This window comes from Papaver somniferum, chromosome 10 (genome assembly GCF_003573695.1).
Source record: "Papaver somniferum cultivar HN1 chromosome 10, ASM357369v1, whole genome shotgun sequence".
In the NCBI taxonomy this organism is placed as follows: domain Eukaryota; kingdom Viridiplantae; phylum Streptophyta; class Magnoliopsida; order Ranunculales; family Papaveraceae; genus Papaver; species Papaver somniferum.
In genome coordinates, this window is record NC_039367.1 from 62751394 (window position 1) to 62767490 (window position 16097).

A 16097-nucleotide genomic window follows, 5' to 3' on the forward strand; every position below is an offset into this window, starting at 1 on the left:
TTTTATTGATCCTAATCAACAAGATCGATTATTTTTGTTTTTATATGGTGTAGTTATCCTACAATGAAATACAAACCGGCTTGCCGCGGAGCATCAACCCGTCCCCTAGGTAGGACCATCAGTTTTGGTTGTTGAAATTCAATTTTTCCCAACAGTCCCTTGTGGAACCAACGTGGTAGCTGAAGTATGAAGCTGCAAAAGTGACACCTCCTATTTAACTGAACATCCCATTCTCCAAACCAAATTTATTAGCCAAAACCCTTAAGTAGAAACCCACAAACTCTCTCCAGACAAACTTAACCATGGAAATTCCTAATAAACAGATAATATTCAGAGATTACATCGAGGGAAGTCCAAAAGAAACTGACATGATGTTATATGTTGGAAAGACTAGTCTTAAAATCCCACCGGAATCATCATCATCACCATCATCTGGAGGAGCTGTTCTTGTTAAGAATCTATATCTATCTTGTGATCCTTACTTGAGAGGAAGAATGAGAAACTTCCATGAATCCTATATCCCACCTTTTTCACCTGGATCGGTTAGTCTTTTCCAAAAAAAAAATTCTTGGTTAATTAATTGATTTGCAATTGCATATTTCAAACTAGGGAATGATTTTTATTTTATTCTTTCCTTCCTTTTTATGTTGTTCAAGGTTATTGTAGGATTTGGAGTATCAAAAGTTGTGGATTCTGATAATGAAAATTTCAAAATTGGGGATATTGTTACTGGAATTACTGGCTGGGAAGAGTACTCATTCATTCACAAGGCTGGGTTACTGCGAAAAATTCAGTCGGATGATATCCCTCTTTCTTATCATCTTGGATTATTAGGTGTGCATTTTTCCCCAGTAAAGCTTTAAAATGTGATGACATTGCTTATAATATTATGATTATCCGTCTATCTGACAGTATTTTGTTTTTTGCTACAGAAATGCCCGGGTTTACGGCTTATGCTGGATTTTATGAGGTTTGCTGCCCTAAGAAGGGGGAATTTGTATTTGTTTCGGCAGCCTCTGGAGCTGTTGGTCAGCTTGTTGGGCAACTAGAAAAGTTACATGGTTGTTATGTTGTTGGTAGTGCTGGTACAAGTCAAAAGGTTTGAATTTGCTTGTGGTCTATTAACATTAGGATTGCGATATTTTCATTCTTATAGATGGTTTCTTTGCCGTTTACCATTATTTTTGAACTTTGCGAATCAGGTTGATCTGTTGAAGAACAAGTTTGGCTTTGATGATGCATTTAACTATAAAGAAGAACCCAATATAGATGCAGCTTTAAAAAGGTAAATGATGTTAGTAGCTTTTGGAGTAGTTAAGTTTTATATGAGAGAGCTTAGAGCTATAGGTGACAGTCCTAAATGATGAATCTCAGTTATAAGTTTCCCAGTTGTGCAATGTATCTTTCTATATCTTGTTCATCATTGAATTTTAGTAGCCACTATGCTTATTAGAAGTTTCTTAGTGTTTTTGTGGCTCAATATGCTGATTGCTGTGGTTGCTGTTCAATAGGTGCTTCCCACAAGGAATTGATATCTACTTCGATAATGTTGGTGGTGAGATGCTTGATGCGGTGCTTCTGAACATGAGGACTCATGGTCGGATTGCTGTTTGTGGTATGGTATCTCAGCAGTCTCTTTCATACGCGGAGGGATTGAAAAATGTCTTCATGCTGATACCGAAACGTGTCAAGATGCAAGGGTTCATTCAAAGTGATTACCTGCATCTGTTTCCTCAGTTCTTGGAACATATTATAGGTAACTATAAACAAGGAAAGATCGTTTACATTGAAGACATGAATGAAGGTCTTGAAAATGCTCCTTCTGCTCTTGTTGGTTTGTTTTCCGCCAAGAATGTTGGTAAGCAGGTAGTTCGGGTCGCTCACAGTTAGGTATTTTCTGCACACCTTCAAAGACCCTCAACTTATATATTACTACACTTCAGTTATCATTACCATGTACAAGTTCTGGAGCAGACTGTTGAATTGGTCCAAAATAACAACTGATTTTAAATCAAATATATTTGATTATAATGTAGATTCGTAATTCATTTGTATCATGTTTTCTCAATTCATATGTAAGTATATTGATTGTATCACAACAAATGCCTTTCACTTCATCAGTTATCGGTGTTTTATATTTTCAGAGTTGAGAGCTACCTTCTCTGAGAACATTTGTTGGCTTTTAACCTTTTTAGGAATCTACAAGTAATCATAGGTATATTATGGGTGACTTTGGAATGAGTCTCAGCTTATTCATCTAGTATTGGTTACAGATACATTGGATATCATGTATGAAAAACTAAGTTTTTGAGGGTGTAACTCAAAGGCTTGTTTGATACCGTATTACTGTAATATGTACTGGACATATTCCACTCATACCCCCACCAGCCATGAAACTTTAGTGGGAGAGATAAAGAATGTCAAGGCTTGCAAATGTTGCTGCTGGAACTGGCTGGGAAGAGTACTCCCTGCAAAATTCAGTCAGATGATATTAGGGTTGCCCATGGTTCGGTTTGGTTTGGTTTTCTGCCAAACCCAAGGACCAAACCAATATCACTTATAGGAAACCAAAAACCAAACCAGACCATGTTCGGTTTAGAATATTAGAAACCAGAACCGTCCCACCGGTTTTTTTGGTTTTTCTGGGTTTTTTGGGTTTTTTTTAATAGGCTTTCATTTTTAACTCGTAAATCAAATTTTTAAAGCAAATCATCAAAATTAAATATATTTTGAGCTATAATTTCTTTACTTATGGGTATACTCATTAAAATCATATATATACTAGAACACCGCTGCCACGGTGAAAAGGGACGACCGAAAAAAAACGAAACTCCGCTATAATGGAACCGTTAAGAAAATCCAAAGTACAGGCATATCCGATCACCGGTATAATAAACGACACCGCTTTAATAAACGGCTAAATAAGAAGCAAAATGGTGTTTGCGATGAAAAGCTCAAATTCAGCATATCACGGTACCGACAACAACACCATATGCCTCGGCCATGTTAATTTATTCTGTATCACACACTAACAAAAAAAAACAAAAACGGTAGGAGTTGGGAGGGACAAAGAATAGTTTTGGACCTTTTGGTTGTTTGGAGACAAGTGAATGGTTAAAAAATAAGGGGACCTAGTGCTCTTAAGTCTTCACTTAAGTAAATAGTGGGTGACGTAAGTTAGAACTACTTAGGTTTAGGTTTAGGTTAAACAAGAATATAACAGATAGAAGAGGAGATAAATTGAAACATAATTTTATTGATTTCTCGACAATTACATAATAAGTTGAATACAGTTTATATACGTGAGTTTTCTTGAACTGTAAGATACAATATTTCCTAAACAAACTTGATTTCCTAATATACAAGTGACCAATACGTCTTGGTAAACAAGGTATCGTGTGTTATGTTACACACGTACCTGATGATGTGTTAACACCCTCCCGCAAGCGTAACGGGTTCTCCTGAACCGTTAGCTTGAACCTTAAAAATGAAAAACGATCCTTGGATAGTGGTTTTGTGAAGATATATGCAATTTGATCCTTAGACGATATAAACCTGACATCAAGAAGTTTAGAAGCAACTTGATCACGAACAAAATGATAGTCAATCTCAATATGCTTTTTCCTTGCGTGAAATATGGGATTGATAGTGAGATAAGTAGCACCAAGATTGTCACACCATAGAACAGGAGGAGATTGAGTAGATACACGAAGTTCTGAAAGAAGTGATTGCATCCACATAATTTCATCAGTGGCAATGGCAAGGCCCCTGTATTCGGCTTCAGTACTAGAACGAGACACTGTTTTCTTCGTACGATCACTCCAAGAGATAATATTACCACCCAAGTAAACACAACAACCACTAGTAGAACGATGATCATCAAGAGAACCAGCACAATCAGAGTCAGTATACGCATTGAATGATAATTGTAGAGAAGGAGATGGCCGAAGAAGTATACCAAAGGTTGAAGTATTTTTAAGATAACGTAGTATTCGCTTTACCAGACCCCAGTGAAAGACAGTGGGTGCATGCATAAACTGACATACTTTATTAACAGCATAAGCCAAATCAGGACGAGTAAATGTCAAATATTGTAACGCCCCAACAATACTATGATACTCAGTAGCATCAGTTAATAAGGTACTACGATATGAAGAAATGTCACCAGAAGTACTAAGTGGTGTTTGAATAGGTTTAACACCATCCATTTTGGCTCGAATAAGAAGATCATGAGCATACCATTGTTGAGAAAGAAACAATCCTGAGGAAGTACGAATTGCCTCAATTCCAAGAAAATAAGACAAGGAGCCAAGATCTTTAATAGCAAATTCTTGTTGCAGACGATCAAGAGTGGATTTGATACCAGCAGAGTTGGAACCTGTAACAATAATATCATCCACATACACCAATAGATAAATAGTGATATATGAATCATTGTAGATAAATAGAGATGATCACATTTTGAAGTGACAAACCCAATTTGTAATAAAAAAGTACTGAGCCAGTGGTACCATGCACGAGGAGCTTGTTTAAGGCCATAGAGAGAACGATGCAACTTGCAAACGTGTGTAGGAAATCGAGAATCAACATAACCTGGAGGTTGTTTCATGTATACCTCTTCTTGAAGTTCACCATGTAAAAAAGCATTTTGTACGTCAAGTTGATGAATATGCCAATTGAGAGACAGAGCCAATGTAAGAATAATATGAATAGTGCATGGTTTAACAACCGGACTAAACGCTTCAGAAAAATCTATTCCCTCTTGTTGATTGTATCCTTTAGCAACCAAGCGCGACTTACGACGTTCAATTTCACCATTAGGCTTCTGTTTGATACGAAATACCCATTTACATCCAATAACATTCATAGAAGGATGATATGGTACCATTGTCCAAGTGCCATTTCGAATTAATGCATTGATTTCATCATCCGATGAAACTCGCCAATCTGGATATTTATGAGCCTCCGAAATACAAGTTGGTTCACGAAGAGAGTCATATACCAGTGCATATTTTGAATTAGGTTTGAAAATGCCAGCTTTGGCTCTAGTAACCATTGGATGTGTTTCAAGAGCAGATGGTGTAGCTGAAGGACGTTGGACTGAAACTTCAGGTGAAGTTGGAGGTGGTGCGGAAGTTAAAGCTGGTGTTGTAGGTGAACTTGAAGTGGATACTGACAAGGTAGAACTCGAGGCTGGTGTTGTAGCTTCACTTATAACACCTTCGATGCTGGAACTTGAGCTTGAGACGGATGTTGAACTTGAAGTAGTTGGCGCTGTAGATACAGCTAAAGTAGTTTCGTCCACTGAATCCAAACTTGAACTGGGCAGAGATGAGTGCTGACGCTGACAATGAGTTGGTGGACCACGTGTAAGATTCTGAGAATTATCTTGAGTTGTGCAAACTGACATCACAGGTGTAATATTGGAGCGAGTAACGGAAACTGGGGGTAATGAAGCCGATAGAGGTGAATAATTTGTTGCCTGAGAAGCGATCGATGTCGGCAAAGGTGTAAAGGAAAAGAGAAAAGTAGTCTCATCAAAAACAACATGACGACTTACGTAAATACGACCCGTAGGAATATGAAGACACTTGTAACCCTTTTGAGATGGACTATAACCAATAAACACATATGGAAAGGAAAGAGGTTCTATTTTGTGAGACATATACAGACGTAGGTGAGGATAACATAAACAACCAAATACACGAAAGGAGGTGTAATCCGGTGGAAGACCAAAAAGAGTTTCATACGGAGAAGAATTATTAATAGAAGTGGAAGGAACACGATTCATTAGATAACAAGCAGTGTAAAAAGAATCATACCAATACGAGGATGGTACAAAATCCATGTTTAGAATTTTAAGACCAGTTTCACGAATATGACGATGACGGCGTTCCACTAAACCATTTTGTTAGTGTGTGGACATGAAAATCGATGAAAAATACCAAGTTGTTGAAGATGCGGGGTAAGTTTGCGATACTCTAGTGCATTATCAGATTGAAATTTTTTGATTAAAAAGATTTTCAACATGCTTTTGAAACAAAAAGAATATAGAAAAGACATCAGACTTTTGAGACAAAGGAAACATCCAAGTAAAACGACTAAACGCATCAATAAAAATGATATAATATTTGTATCCTTCATTAGATAAAATATGAGAGGGTCCCCATACATCTGAGACAATTAAATCTAATGGATTCAAATAAATATTTTTACTAGGATTGAAAGGTAACTTATGACTTCTATGTTCATGGCAAGATGAACAAAACTTAATAGTTTGACTGGAAACCGGAAGTGAAAACTGAGAGACGACTTTACGAACTGTACACATCATTGGATGTCCCAACCTAAAATGCCAGTCTTGTAAGATGGCACGTTCTCCTATGCAAACTTTAGGAGACTTAGACGAATCATCAAGTTGATAGAGACCACCCCTCCTACTGCCGCGAAGAAGAACCTTCTCGGTACATCGATCCTTCACAAGACAAAAATTTGGATGAAATTCAAATAAGACATTATTATCAGTAGTGATACGAGATACCGACAAGAGATTACGAGAAATTGGTGGTGCAAAGAGAACATTACGAAGATGCAACTTAGGGTTAGGAGTTCCCAAAACAGAGGATCCAACATTAGAAATTGGAATAGAAGAGCCATTACCCATCTGAATTTGATCAGGACCAGTGTACTCGGTTAAAAACTGAAGACGAGAAAAATCATTCGTTATATGATCTGTAGCACCAGTGTCAGGAGTCCAAGGAGGAGTTGGCAATAAACCAGTTTGAGCAGAATAGGCACGCGGTGCGGAAGCTGGTGGTTGACGGCGCGGAGGACGAAAGGTTCGATCAAACCGGTTCCAACAATCTGGAGCTTCATGATTTGGATGACCACAGAGCTGGCAGGGAAGTTCCGAGGGGCTAAGCTACGTTGTGCTTGAGGAGATGGAGAACGATTTGATGCAGTATTAAACCGAGACGAGCTTGGTGCAGTATTAAACCGATTTGGTGCAGCAGCGAACTGAGTAGGAGAAGAGTTGTATACGCCAGAGAATCGAGAAGAACTTGATGTAGCATTACGAGATGGTGCAGCAAGGTTAGCAACAGGTTGAACAGACAACGATTTATCCCAATGCTCTATACGCAGTTCAAAAGTAAGAAGAAAAGTAAGAAAATCTTCCATAGTTAGAGAACTCATCGTGGTAGTCAAGGATGTAACGATGGCATCATACGAACTGTCAAGGCCAGCGAGAATATCGTGACGGAATTCTTTGTCCGTAACTGTTGTATTAGCAGCTGTAAGATTATCCACTAGGACTTGAGCATGATTGATATACTCGCGCATGGTTTTCGATCCTTTTTTAAGAGCACGGAGCTCGCAGTGAAGATGGTGAATTTGAGCATCAGATTTAAAGGCATATATATTGAGCTTCAAGAGAGTCTCAGATTTCTTTGAAAGTTGTAAGACGATGAACGTGATGAAAAACAGCAGGTGCAAGAGACGAGAATAACCAACTTACCAGGATTTTATCCTGTTTTGCCCATGAAGCAAACGCTGGATTAGGAGCTTCATCAGCAAGAGCACGTGATGGGAAGGGTTTTGTACCAGTAACATGACCATCGAGATCGTAACCTTGGATATACGGCAAAAACTGAGCACGCCACAAAGAATAATTAGTTTCATCCAATTTAACAGTGATGATGTGATGAGGTTGAGAGAATTGGACGGGAGCCATGGTTGAAAGTTGTGAAGAAGAATTTGAATCAATAAGTGCAGAGTTTGTAGAAGAGATTGTTGAGGATTAAGTAGACATGGTTTTGGAGGATCTAAAACCTAGCTGATACCAAGCTAGAACTACTTAGGTTTAGGTTTAAGTTAAACAAGAATATAACAGATAGAAGAGGAGATAAACTGAAACTAGAATTTTATTGATTTCTCGACAATTACATAATGAGTTGAATACAGTTTATATACGTGAGTTTCCTTGAACTGTAAGATACAATATTTCCTAAACAAACTTGGTTTCCTAATATACAAGTGACCAATACGTCTTGGTAAACAAGGTATCGTGTGTTATGTTACACACGTACCTGATGATGTGTTAACAACGTATCAAGCCAGGCGGATAACTCCAAGCAGCATCGTCATTTCGAGAAGATGGAGTCAAACCGAGTTGGGAACGTCAAGGATTTGATAAAGGCAGTGATTGAACAGGGAACAACAGATTTTGGGGTTCGATATGGACTAAAATTGGGTCGAAATTGAAGATGGAACTGGTGGCAGCAATGGAATTTGGGGTTTGTTTTATTTCTTTCTATATCTATGTGGTCTTGTTGTTTTTGCAGGCAGTGATTGATTGAATCTGCTGTGGTGGTGTTTAGATGAGAAATGAATGCATCAACCTCAACTGGAAATGATTTGTAATTTCCCTGAATTTTTTAATTGATTGATTTATCATAAATTGAGAAATTATTTTTTTCCATTTGAAAAGATTGGATGATAAATTGATAGGGTTCGATTAATGATTTTGCTTTGAATAATCAGGATTTTTTATTGCTGGTTTCAATCGTACGAAATATAATTATTTTATTATCTTTATTTATTGGAATTTGATTGATTTGATTAAAAAATCCAATATGAAAAATCCGTTGGTGGTGTTGCTTGAGGTGGGCGGTGGTCGCACTGGTTGTGGTGGTGGTACTGGTTATGCTAACAAAACATATGATCTGAATAGTCTAAAAACACAGATATGATCTACTGCTTTTTTTTTTGATCGGATGGTCTACTGCTTATTTTGGTGGCGGTTTTGATTGGCGGAGATAGTGGTTCTGGTGGTGGCAGATAATGGTGATAGTGGTGGTGGGCGAATAAATCTTGGGCAGGTTATGGTATTGGTGGGGAAGAAATGATTAGTGTTTACGGTGGTGCTGATGGTGAATGACTGACTGATGGTGGTGTTGGTGGCGGAGGTTGGTGGTGCTGGTTAGGTTGGTAGTACTGTTTATAGTGATGGCGATGGTGTTGATGGAAAAGAAATGAATCGAGTGACTAGTGTTGTTTAAGGTGGTGGTGATGTTGGTGGCGGAGACTGATGTTGTTGGTTATGATGGTGGTACTGGTTGGCAACGGTGTCGACGGAGGAGGAATGAATCTGAGCGGAGGAGGGATGAGTCTGAACGATTAATACGAGAGCTGAAATTTTGGGGCGGAAAAGAAATAGAGATGAGTATCACTTACTACTGTTGAGGAATCAGCTGACCCATTATCTGTTCCAGGAAGCCAAGTAACAGCACTTCTTCTAGCAAATGAACCACTAAGTACACCAGTCTCCGAATAACATGAGCAAGAAGAGCTGTGTGAGTCGAACCTCTGATGCCTTAACGTGGTAAGGTTTTCGCCTAAAGAAGGGACATCTAAGCCTAAGGAATCAAAGGAAGGTCAAGCCAAAGCCCCAGAAGAAGGGGAACTCAGATCCTGGAAGCCGGTCTCTTTTTTCGGACTTGCAAGAAAAATCCGATGTCATCATAAAATAAGAAGAAAAACTCCAATCACACTAACTAAACTCACGATCTGAAATGGCGAAGCATCCGAAGCATAACTGCACACTCACACGATCTTTGCCGAGAGATAGGAGCACTCGGTGGAACCGTTGAACTACACTTGCTTCTGAATAGATGTGTGGGACAGAGGGCTCGTGGTACCTGCTGCCCCGATCAAAGGCTTTCTCGTTTGACTGTTCACGTGATTCCGTTAGTCAGTTCTCGGAGCATCGGTTGCCCCACGCATAAAAGGAGAGATCTAGAAAGGGGTAAGCGAGAAACAAGTGGGGTATTTCTTTGCAAAATTGTGCTCAATTTCATATGTGGCAATTCCGCCAAGATATCTTCATTAGTTGGGGAAAGAATCTGCACGAGTCGGATTTTTTGAGGAACGTATCCGAATACCAGAAAGGTGTGGAGGATTGCAAGAATTGCTTAATTGGAAGCAAGAAAAGGGATGCGCGTGCGTTACTGGCTAGGGAACCGTGGATGACCGGGTGAATAAATCTAGATCAGGCAAGCGAAGTTCCAGACTCTCGGAAGAAGAAGTTTCCGATTCTTTTGTACGCCCGGTTCACCAGGTTCTACCGAAGTAAAGTAAAGAATCAAAGTCAAAAGCATAGTTTGATCATGGCTCAAGCAGTATGCAAGCAATATGTTAATGTTAACACAAGTATGTTGAACAAAGTTTCGGGATCGGGTACTGAAAGAGGCGAAGGAGATGCATAAGCTTCCTCGACTAAATAGAGTTTCTTGGTTACCAACCGGAGATTTGCAGAAACTACAGCAACGGGATAAAGAGGATGAAAGGATCCAGATGCCCCCGCATGGAGAGCTAGAAACCGAAGATGTGCAACAACCGAAGATTGTAGGCTAAAACCTTTGCTAGAGATCGATTCTCCATTGGATGCCTTGCTACGGATCTTGGTCCCCCCCTGTGAAAGCAGTTCGTTCCGTAGTTTGAGAATCCTGCTGATCCCTAGAAACCCATTGGAATCATTAGTTATGGAAATATAAAAAGTAAAGAGGAGAAGGCATAGGGGAACTTCCACTTTAGGGTTCAGGAAGGCAACTCTTTCTTCGACGTGCAGGAGCCCATACGAGAGCTTTCCTTGACCATGTTCTTCTCATTCTTGACTCTCCTTTGACTCCAGAAGCAGGAAGATGTGGGTAATCAGGAAGGCTGTCACAAGCAGTTAGGTATGCGATAAAAACCAAGGAAATCTTACCTTTCCCATGCATGTCTGTCCCGGCAAGCCGAAAAGAGCTCTATTGTGCGTTTGTTTTTTCCATATTGCAAAAGCAAAGAAAGGAAAGTCTCGGATTTAGACTTCTACGTGCCGTGTATTACGCGCAAAATGATTACAACCACATTGACTGGCCTCATCGATACTCCTCGCCTTCTAATGCATTTTTCTTTCATTTCAAAACTTCCACGATCTCTTCCCGAACCAAACATGAATCTTTCGATTCATTTGGCTCTCACGCTCAGTTACTTATAAGGGATTCCATTTTTTTAATGTAATGAGCCTATCCTCTCTTCTCTGTTTGTATTCCAAAATATCAAAACGGGCCCCTCCCACTCAGATGCATGCCGAAAAAGAGAGTCTATAACTATTTGCAAGTCATGCATTCCACAGAACAGCTCAAGATCTTTGGTCTCTACCCGGACCCGATGAAAAAAATTGGATCACTTCTTATGGATTCGTTGAGAATGATTCTGATCTAGTTCATGGCCTATTAGAAGTAGAAAGCGCTCTGGTGGGATCCTCAAGAGCTGGTGGACCAACTAAGGTGTAGTTAAGGCTTCCTGCCCTGCCGGGTGGTTAGCTCCAAATTAAAAGCTGAGAATTAAGGAACTTCCGTTTAGGTTAGATCCAGCAAACGAACTAATAAAATTCCTGATATCCTTGTTTCGCCTATTGCATTAGAGCCCCTTCCCCAGCCTCTCTTTTTTTCTTTTCCTAACAGAAAATTACCTAGATCCCTGCTGGCTTACTCTGACTTCCACTCGGTAAAAAAGTTCAGTGAACTATTCGCGTTTACTTTGAGCGTCTTCTCTAGAGAAGCTTTGTTCTCAGATAGAGCAGATGGTCCAACTGCAGAACTTTTTCTTTTTCATTACTTCCATGGTCGTCCTTTGTGGCACGGCAGCACCCGTCTTATTGAAATAGTTTGGGCTTTGAGCCCTCAGCTGTGTGCTTTAGCGATGCTTTCGAGTCCCAACGGTTCATGCTGATATTCACTACTGTAAGGAGCGGCGTGCTGTGTATGCTTCTTGTAGTTGATTCGTTAGGTGCTCCTTCTAGTGGTCTAACGTACCGTTGATGCCATTGATCCACATCTACATTATTCATATGATTCTGATAATGAGGTTATTACTTTGGGTTTTATAGAATTACTAGAAAGGTTTGTTTATCCAATCAATGCAGATTACATGAAGGTGACTGTTGGCATGACTATGATATTGCCGTTCACAGGAGAATTACAAATGACGTTAGGAGCGGCAATTCCGTTGTTCTACAATGATGGGCGTCCGCCAGGAACCTACTTCCTTGACTATCCATATCCGACACCAAACTTTCATTGCTCTCCTCTCTCCGCTTATGTCATCACCATTTGGATATTACTTATTTACGCTATTTACAGTTAGACTAAGCGGACGGTGTCAATCCCTATGTTGTGCGGAGCTGAGTATCTTCTATTCGCAGGGAGAATTTCCTCTGCAGGGGCCTTGTGCAGTAAAACCCCTCCTGGCGGTCGTCCGTCGTCGTAAAGTAGTCCCTGCGAATCTTTCGGGAAGAGGGGTAGTCTTGTGCGTAAGCATAGCATTTCTGGTCGAACCCGACCAACCCAACTAAGAAGAACCGAACCTGACAGTGTATAGCCGTTTCTATGGTATTAGAATACAACCATCGCACGTCGCAATAGCAGCATGATACTTATTCATCCTCGGTTTTTGTTACTTCAGATTTTTTAGATAGACACAGGAGAATGAGCGAGCGACTTTCTTAACCTTCGGAACCTGTGGTATAGCTCTTAGTAAGGCGTAGAGCAGTAGCGGTATTCAATTTTCCTGTTACAGAATCGACTTTGAGCGCTGTTCATGGCACGGTTAACGATGTCTTTAGGTGTTAGCCCTGCTTTCGCTGGTATTGATATCTGGGAATAAGGAGTATCTGGCCTCGTAAGCTAGGTGCCTTTGATGGATGAAAGAACTATGCTACTAGGTATACTTATTCAATGGATGAGACTTCCCAATGGAAGAAGCCGATTTCGTAGATAAGTGTCTGTCTTCCCAAAGGAACTCTGCCCTCTCGTCACGCTTGCACCCTTTTTCCCTCTGATCACTTGGTCAGTACCAATCCTAAGACCAAATGCTTGAACTAAGGAATCTTCATTTTATAGAACTCATGCTTCATAGAAATTTTCGATCGGATAGAGTCGACGAAAGAGGTGGTTTCCTTAGTAATTTACATATTTAAAATGCCACAAAAGAACACATTCACTACCCTCATATATCTTGCATCTATTTTATTTTTACCCTGGTGGGTTTCTCTCTCATTTAATAAAAATCTGGAATCATGGGTTACAAATTGGTGGAATACTAGGCAACCCGAAATGTTTTTGAATGATATTAAAGAAAAGAACCTTCTTACCCAAGAGCTCTGATTCCGCTAACAGCTGCCCTTCGTGTAGGAGCGACGCAGCTCGACTTCAAGGATAGGAGCGAAGCCACTCAATTTAATCATAGAAGAGGGATTATAATGGGATTTCTTGCGATAAACCTATCCACACTGCAGTTTCCTATTCTGTAGTTGCCGCTGTATAACGCCGATGGATAAGCCGTAAAAAGATATCGTGATGTAAGTCCATGATTCCTTGCATCATAGGTGTAGCTGCATCTTGAGATCCTAATTGCCATGGTTCCGCAGCATCAGAAAGAGCGATTGTGAGGAAGAGCCTTTCTATCAAAATCATTGGTTTCACTTCATTCTTAAACTGCTCTGGGAGAGAGACTTGCCTTCTCAAAATCAAGAAATCAAGGAGCGAGGATGCATGCCAGTTTCATACGACCAGGTGGAGTGGCACAAGATCTGCCTCTTGGCTTATGTCGAGATATTGATTCCTTCACGCAACAATTTGCTTCTCGTATCGACGAATCAGAAGAGATGTTAACCGGCAACCGTATCTGGAAACAACGCTTAGTGGATATTGGTACTGTCACGAGGAGGAGAAATTCATTGATCGATTAAATTGGATCTTAGGTCGGGACTGACGGGGCTCGAACCCGCAGCTTCCGCCTTGACAGGGCGGTGCACGAGCTAATGATAGAGGCAAGAACACTTTCCGACCAGGTCCCATTAATTGATCATAACGATATCGTGGAAATGCTGCACGGAGCTTGGATACTTCAAGCCAAGATCAGGACGATGGGTGAGAGATAGGGGCTTGCGCGTCGTTATCAGTACCTGTTTTAGAGCGATATAACCTCGTTGTCCGCCTCTTAATGTCCAGGTCTTTCCCCGTCCCTCTCTCTCGATGTGGTGCCTTTCATTCGGCTTTGTCAAGGTTGGCGAGGAGATAGGGTGCCTAAGAAGGAAAGATCAGTGCCGCCCACCAGAGGCACCCGTTTGGGTTTATTAAAGTCTTAAAGAATAGCTTTCATATCGTTCATATAATCCAGAATCTTGTTAAGGAAGGCGGCAAGGGCCGACACTCCCCCATTTTTCTGGTCCCCCCGGCGAAGGGGGGTGCTTGTGGGCGGTGTGTTCCACGACGAAACAAGGGAATGAAAGGCCGAGCACAGACAGGCCCACACATGATCACCCATATATGAAGCTCGGTGAATCGAGTATAGAGTCAATGGACCAAGAAAAAAGTCGACTTAGTCTCATTGAATAAGAAGGATATGACCCAAGCTTAGTCGTCGATGGATCATAGTAGGGGGGGGGGAATCTCGGAAACCTAGGGGTACTCGACAGTTAAGGTAGAAGCAAAGCAAGACGAGGAAACCTAGGGGTACTCGACAGTTAAGAAGAGGAAATTCTCTCTGCAAATAGAAGATACTCAGCTCCGCACAACATAGGGATTGACACGCTTTCGGAAAGAACATAGAATAGTAGAGGATCCAAAAAGTTCACATTCACTGGAGGTGCAGTCTAGCCTCATTACGAAGTCATATATTTGCTCGACCAAGGATTGCCAGGCATTTGGAACTAAGTTGCCTCCTCCGTTTTTGGTTACAAAATGAACTAGAAGTAGGACCAAACTGAGAGTGAGCAACAATGAAGGAACTGGTTTTTAAGTGTAAGGGTGTTTTTGGATTTTCATCTCCCAAAGACTACCACCAAATCCAATCTTTTTATCAAATTGAAAATTTCCATTAGGTTTCATTTGACAAAAAAGTGGTCATAGACGGGACTCCCTTCCTACGGGCCCTTCCGGCCCTCCGGTCTGTCGACCCAATTATACATATATAATTCAATATTAGATATATTTTTAATAATATTTTCTTTATTTATGGATATACTCATTGAAGTGTAATATACTACGACGGAAAGTTCGATACATATTATTATGGTTTTTATCGTTTTTTTTGGTTCTAACTCTCGGTTTTTTGTTTAGTTTGGTTTTTTTGGATTTTTTGTTCTATTGTGACATCAAACCAAAACCAACCACCTAGAATCGGTTTACTCGATTTTTGGGTTTCTTGGTTTTTGGGTTTTTCGGTCTCTGGTTTTCTGGTTTTTTTTGTCGGTTTGGACCAGTTCGGTCAGGGTAGAAAACCGAACCATGGCAGCCCTAGATGATATATATTATCGTGGTCTTTTGGGTATATTCTTCATCAGAAGTTCCTCTATTTTATGGTGTCATGGGAATGCCCGTGTTCACGGCTTATGCTGGACTTTATGAGATATGTATCTCTATGAGGAAGGAGTATGCTTTCACCTCAGCTGCCTCAGGACCTGTTGTAGATGGTGGATTTTCAACAAGGGCTAAAATCGTAAACTCGTAATTATACGAAGCTTTGATCCAGCAATCAGACGTGAGTATCGAGACACGGGTCTCTCATCGAATTCTCAACGGAGAGTACTTTCTCTCAGAGTACATGTAGATATTAGTCTAACGACTGGACAACGACATATCTCATGAATACTGAATACTTTCAGTGATTATTTCTATATAGTATCACGAGATGGACGGCTCCTAGACAGCTTGCTCTACTAGTATAGAGCGATAACGTCTTCAGGAACAAACAACGAGTTTCCCCTGACTATATAAAGGATATGACTTACCGACAAGCTCATATCGGGATAATTAATGCTCCTAGACAGCTTGCTCTGCTAGTATAGAGCCACAAAGTTAATTATTCCTAATTACAATTGCTTTTATTCTGGTCCCATGGAATGGCAATAACAATTTCTCCTATTCCATGGTCGAATCCACGACTGATCCCATGGAATGGCAATAACAATTGCTCTTATTCAATGGTCGAATCTGCGACTGGTCCCACAGAATGGCAATAAACAATTGTTCTGATTCTATGATCGAATCCAC

At 40.4% G+C, this 16097-nt stretch overlaps 1 protein-coding gene across 1 annotated transcript; it reads left to right on the plus strand.

Annotated features, from left to right (window-relative positions):
* The first annotated feature begins 246 nt into the window (after positions 1-246).
* LOC113317220 (2-alkenal reductase (NADP(+)-dependent)-like) lies at positions 247-2121 on the plus strand. Its single transcript, XM_026565363.1, has 5 exons — positions 247-542; positions 657-834; positions 933-1099; positions 1203-1285; positions 1512-2121. The coding sequence occupies exons 1-5, from the start codon at positions 303-305 to the stop codon at positions 1888-1890; spliced, it is 1047 nt and encodes a 348-aa protein (XP_026421148.1). The 5' UTR covers positions 247-302; the 3' UTR covers positions 1891-2121.
* Positions 2122-16097: the final 13976 nt, after the last annotated feature.

What these genes read in the sequence shown, in the direction of transcription:
- LOC113317220 (XM_026565363.1), top strand. Translation starts at nt 303, where the DNA reads ATGGAAATTCCTAATAAACAGATAATATTCAGAGATTACATCGAGGGA. An exon ending in CACCTTTTTCACCTGGATCG is followed by an intron (nt 543 to 656) that starts GTTAGTCTTTTC and finishes ATGTTGTTCAAG; the next exon opens with GTTATTGTAGGATTTGGAGT. An exon ending in GTGCTGGTACAAGTCAAAAG is followed by an intron (nt 1,100 to 1,202) that starts GTTTGAATTTGC and finishes TTTGCGAATCAG; the next exon opens with GTTGATCTGTTGAAGAACAA.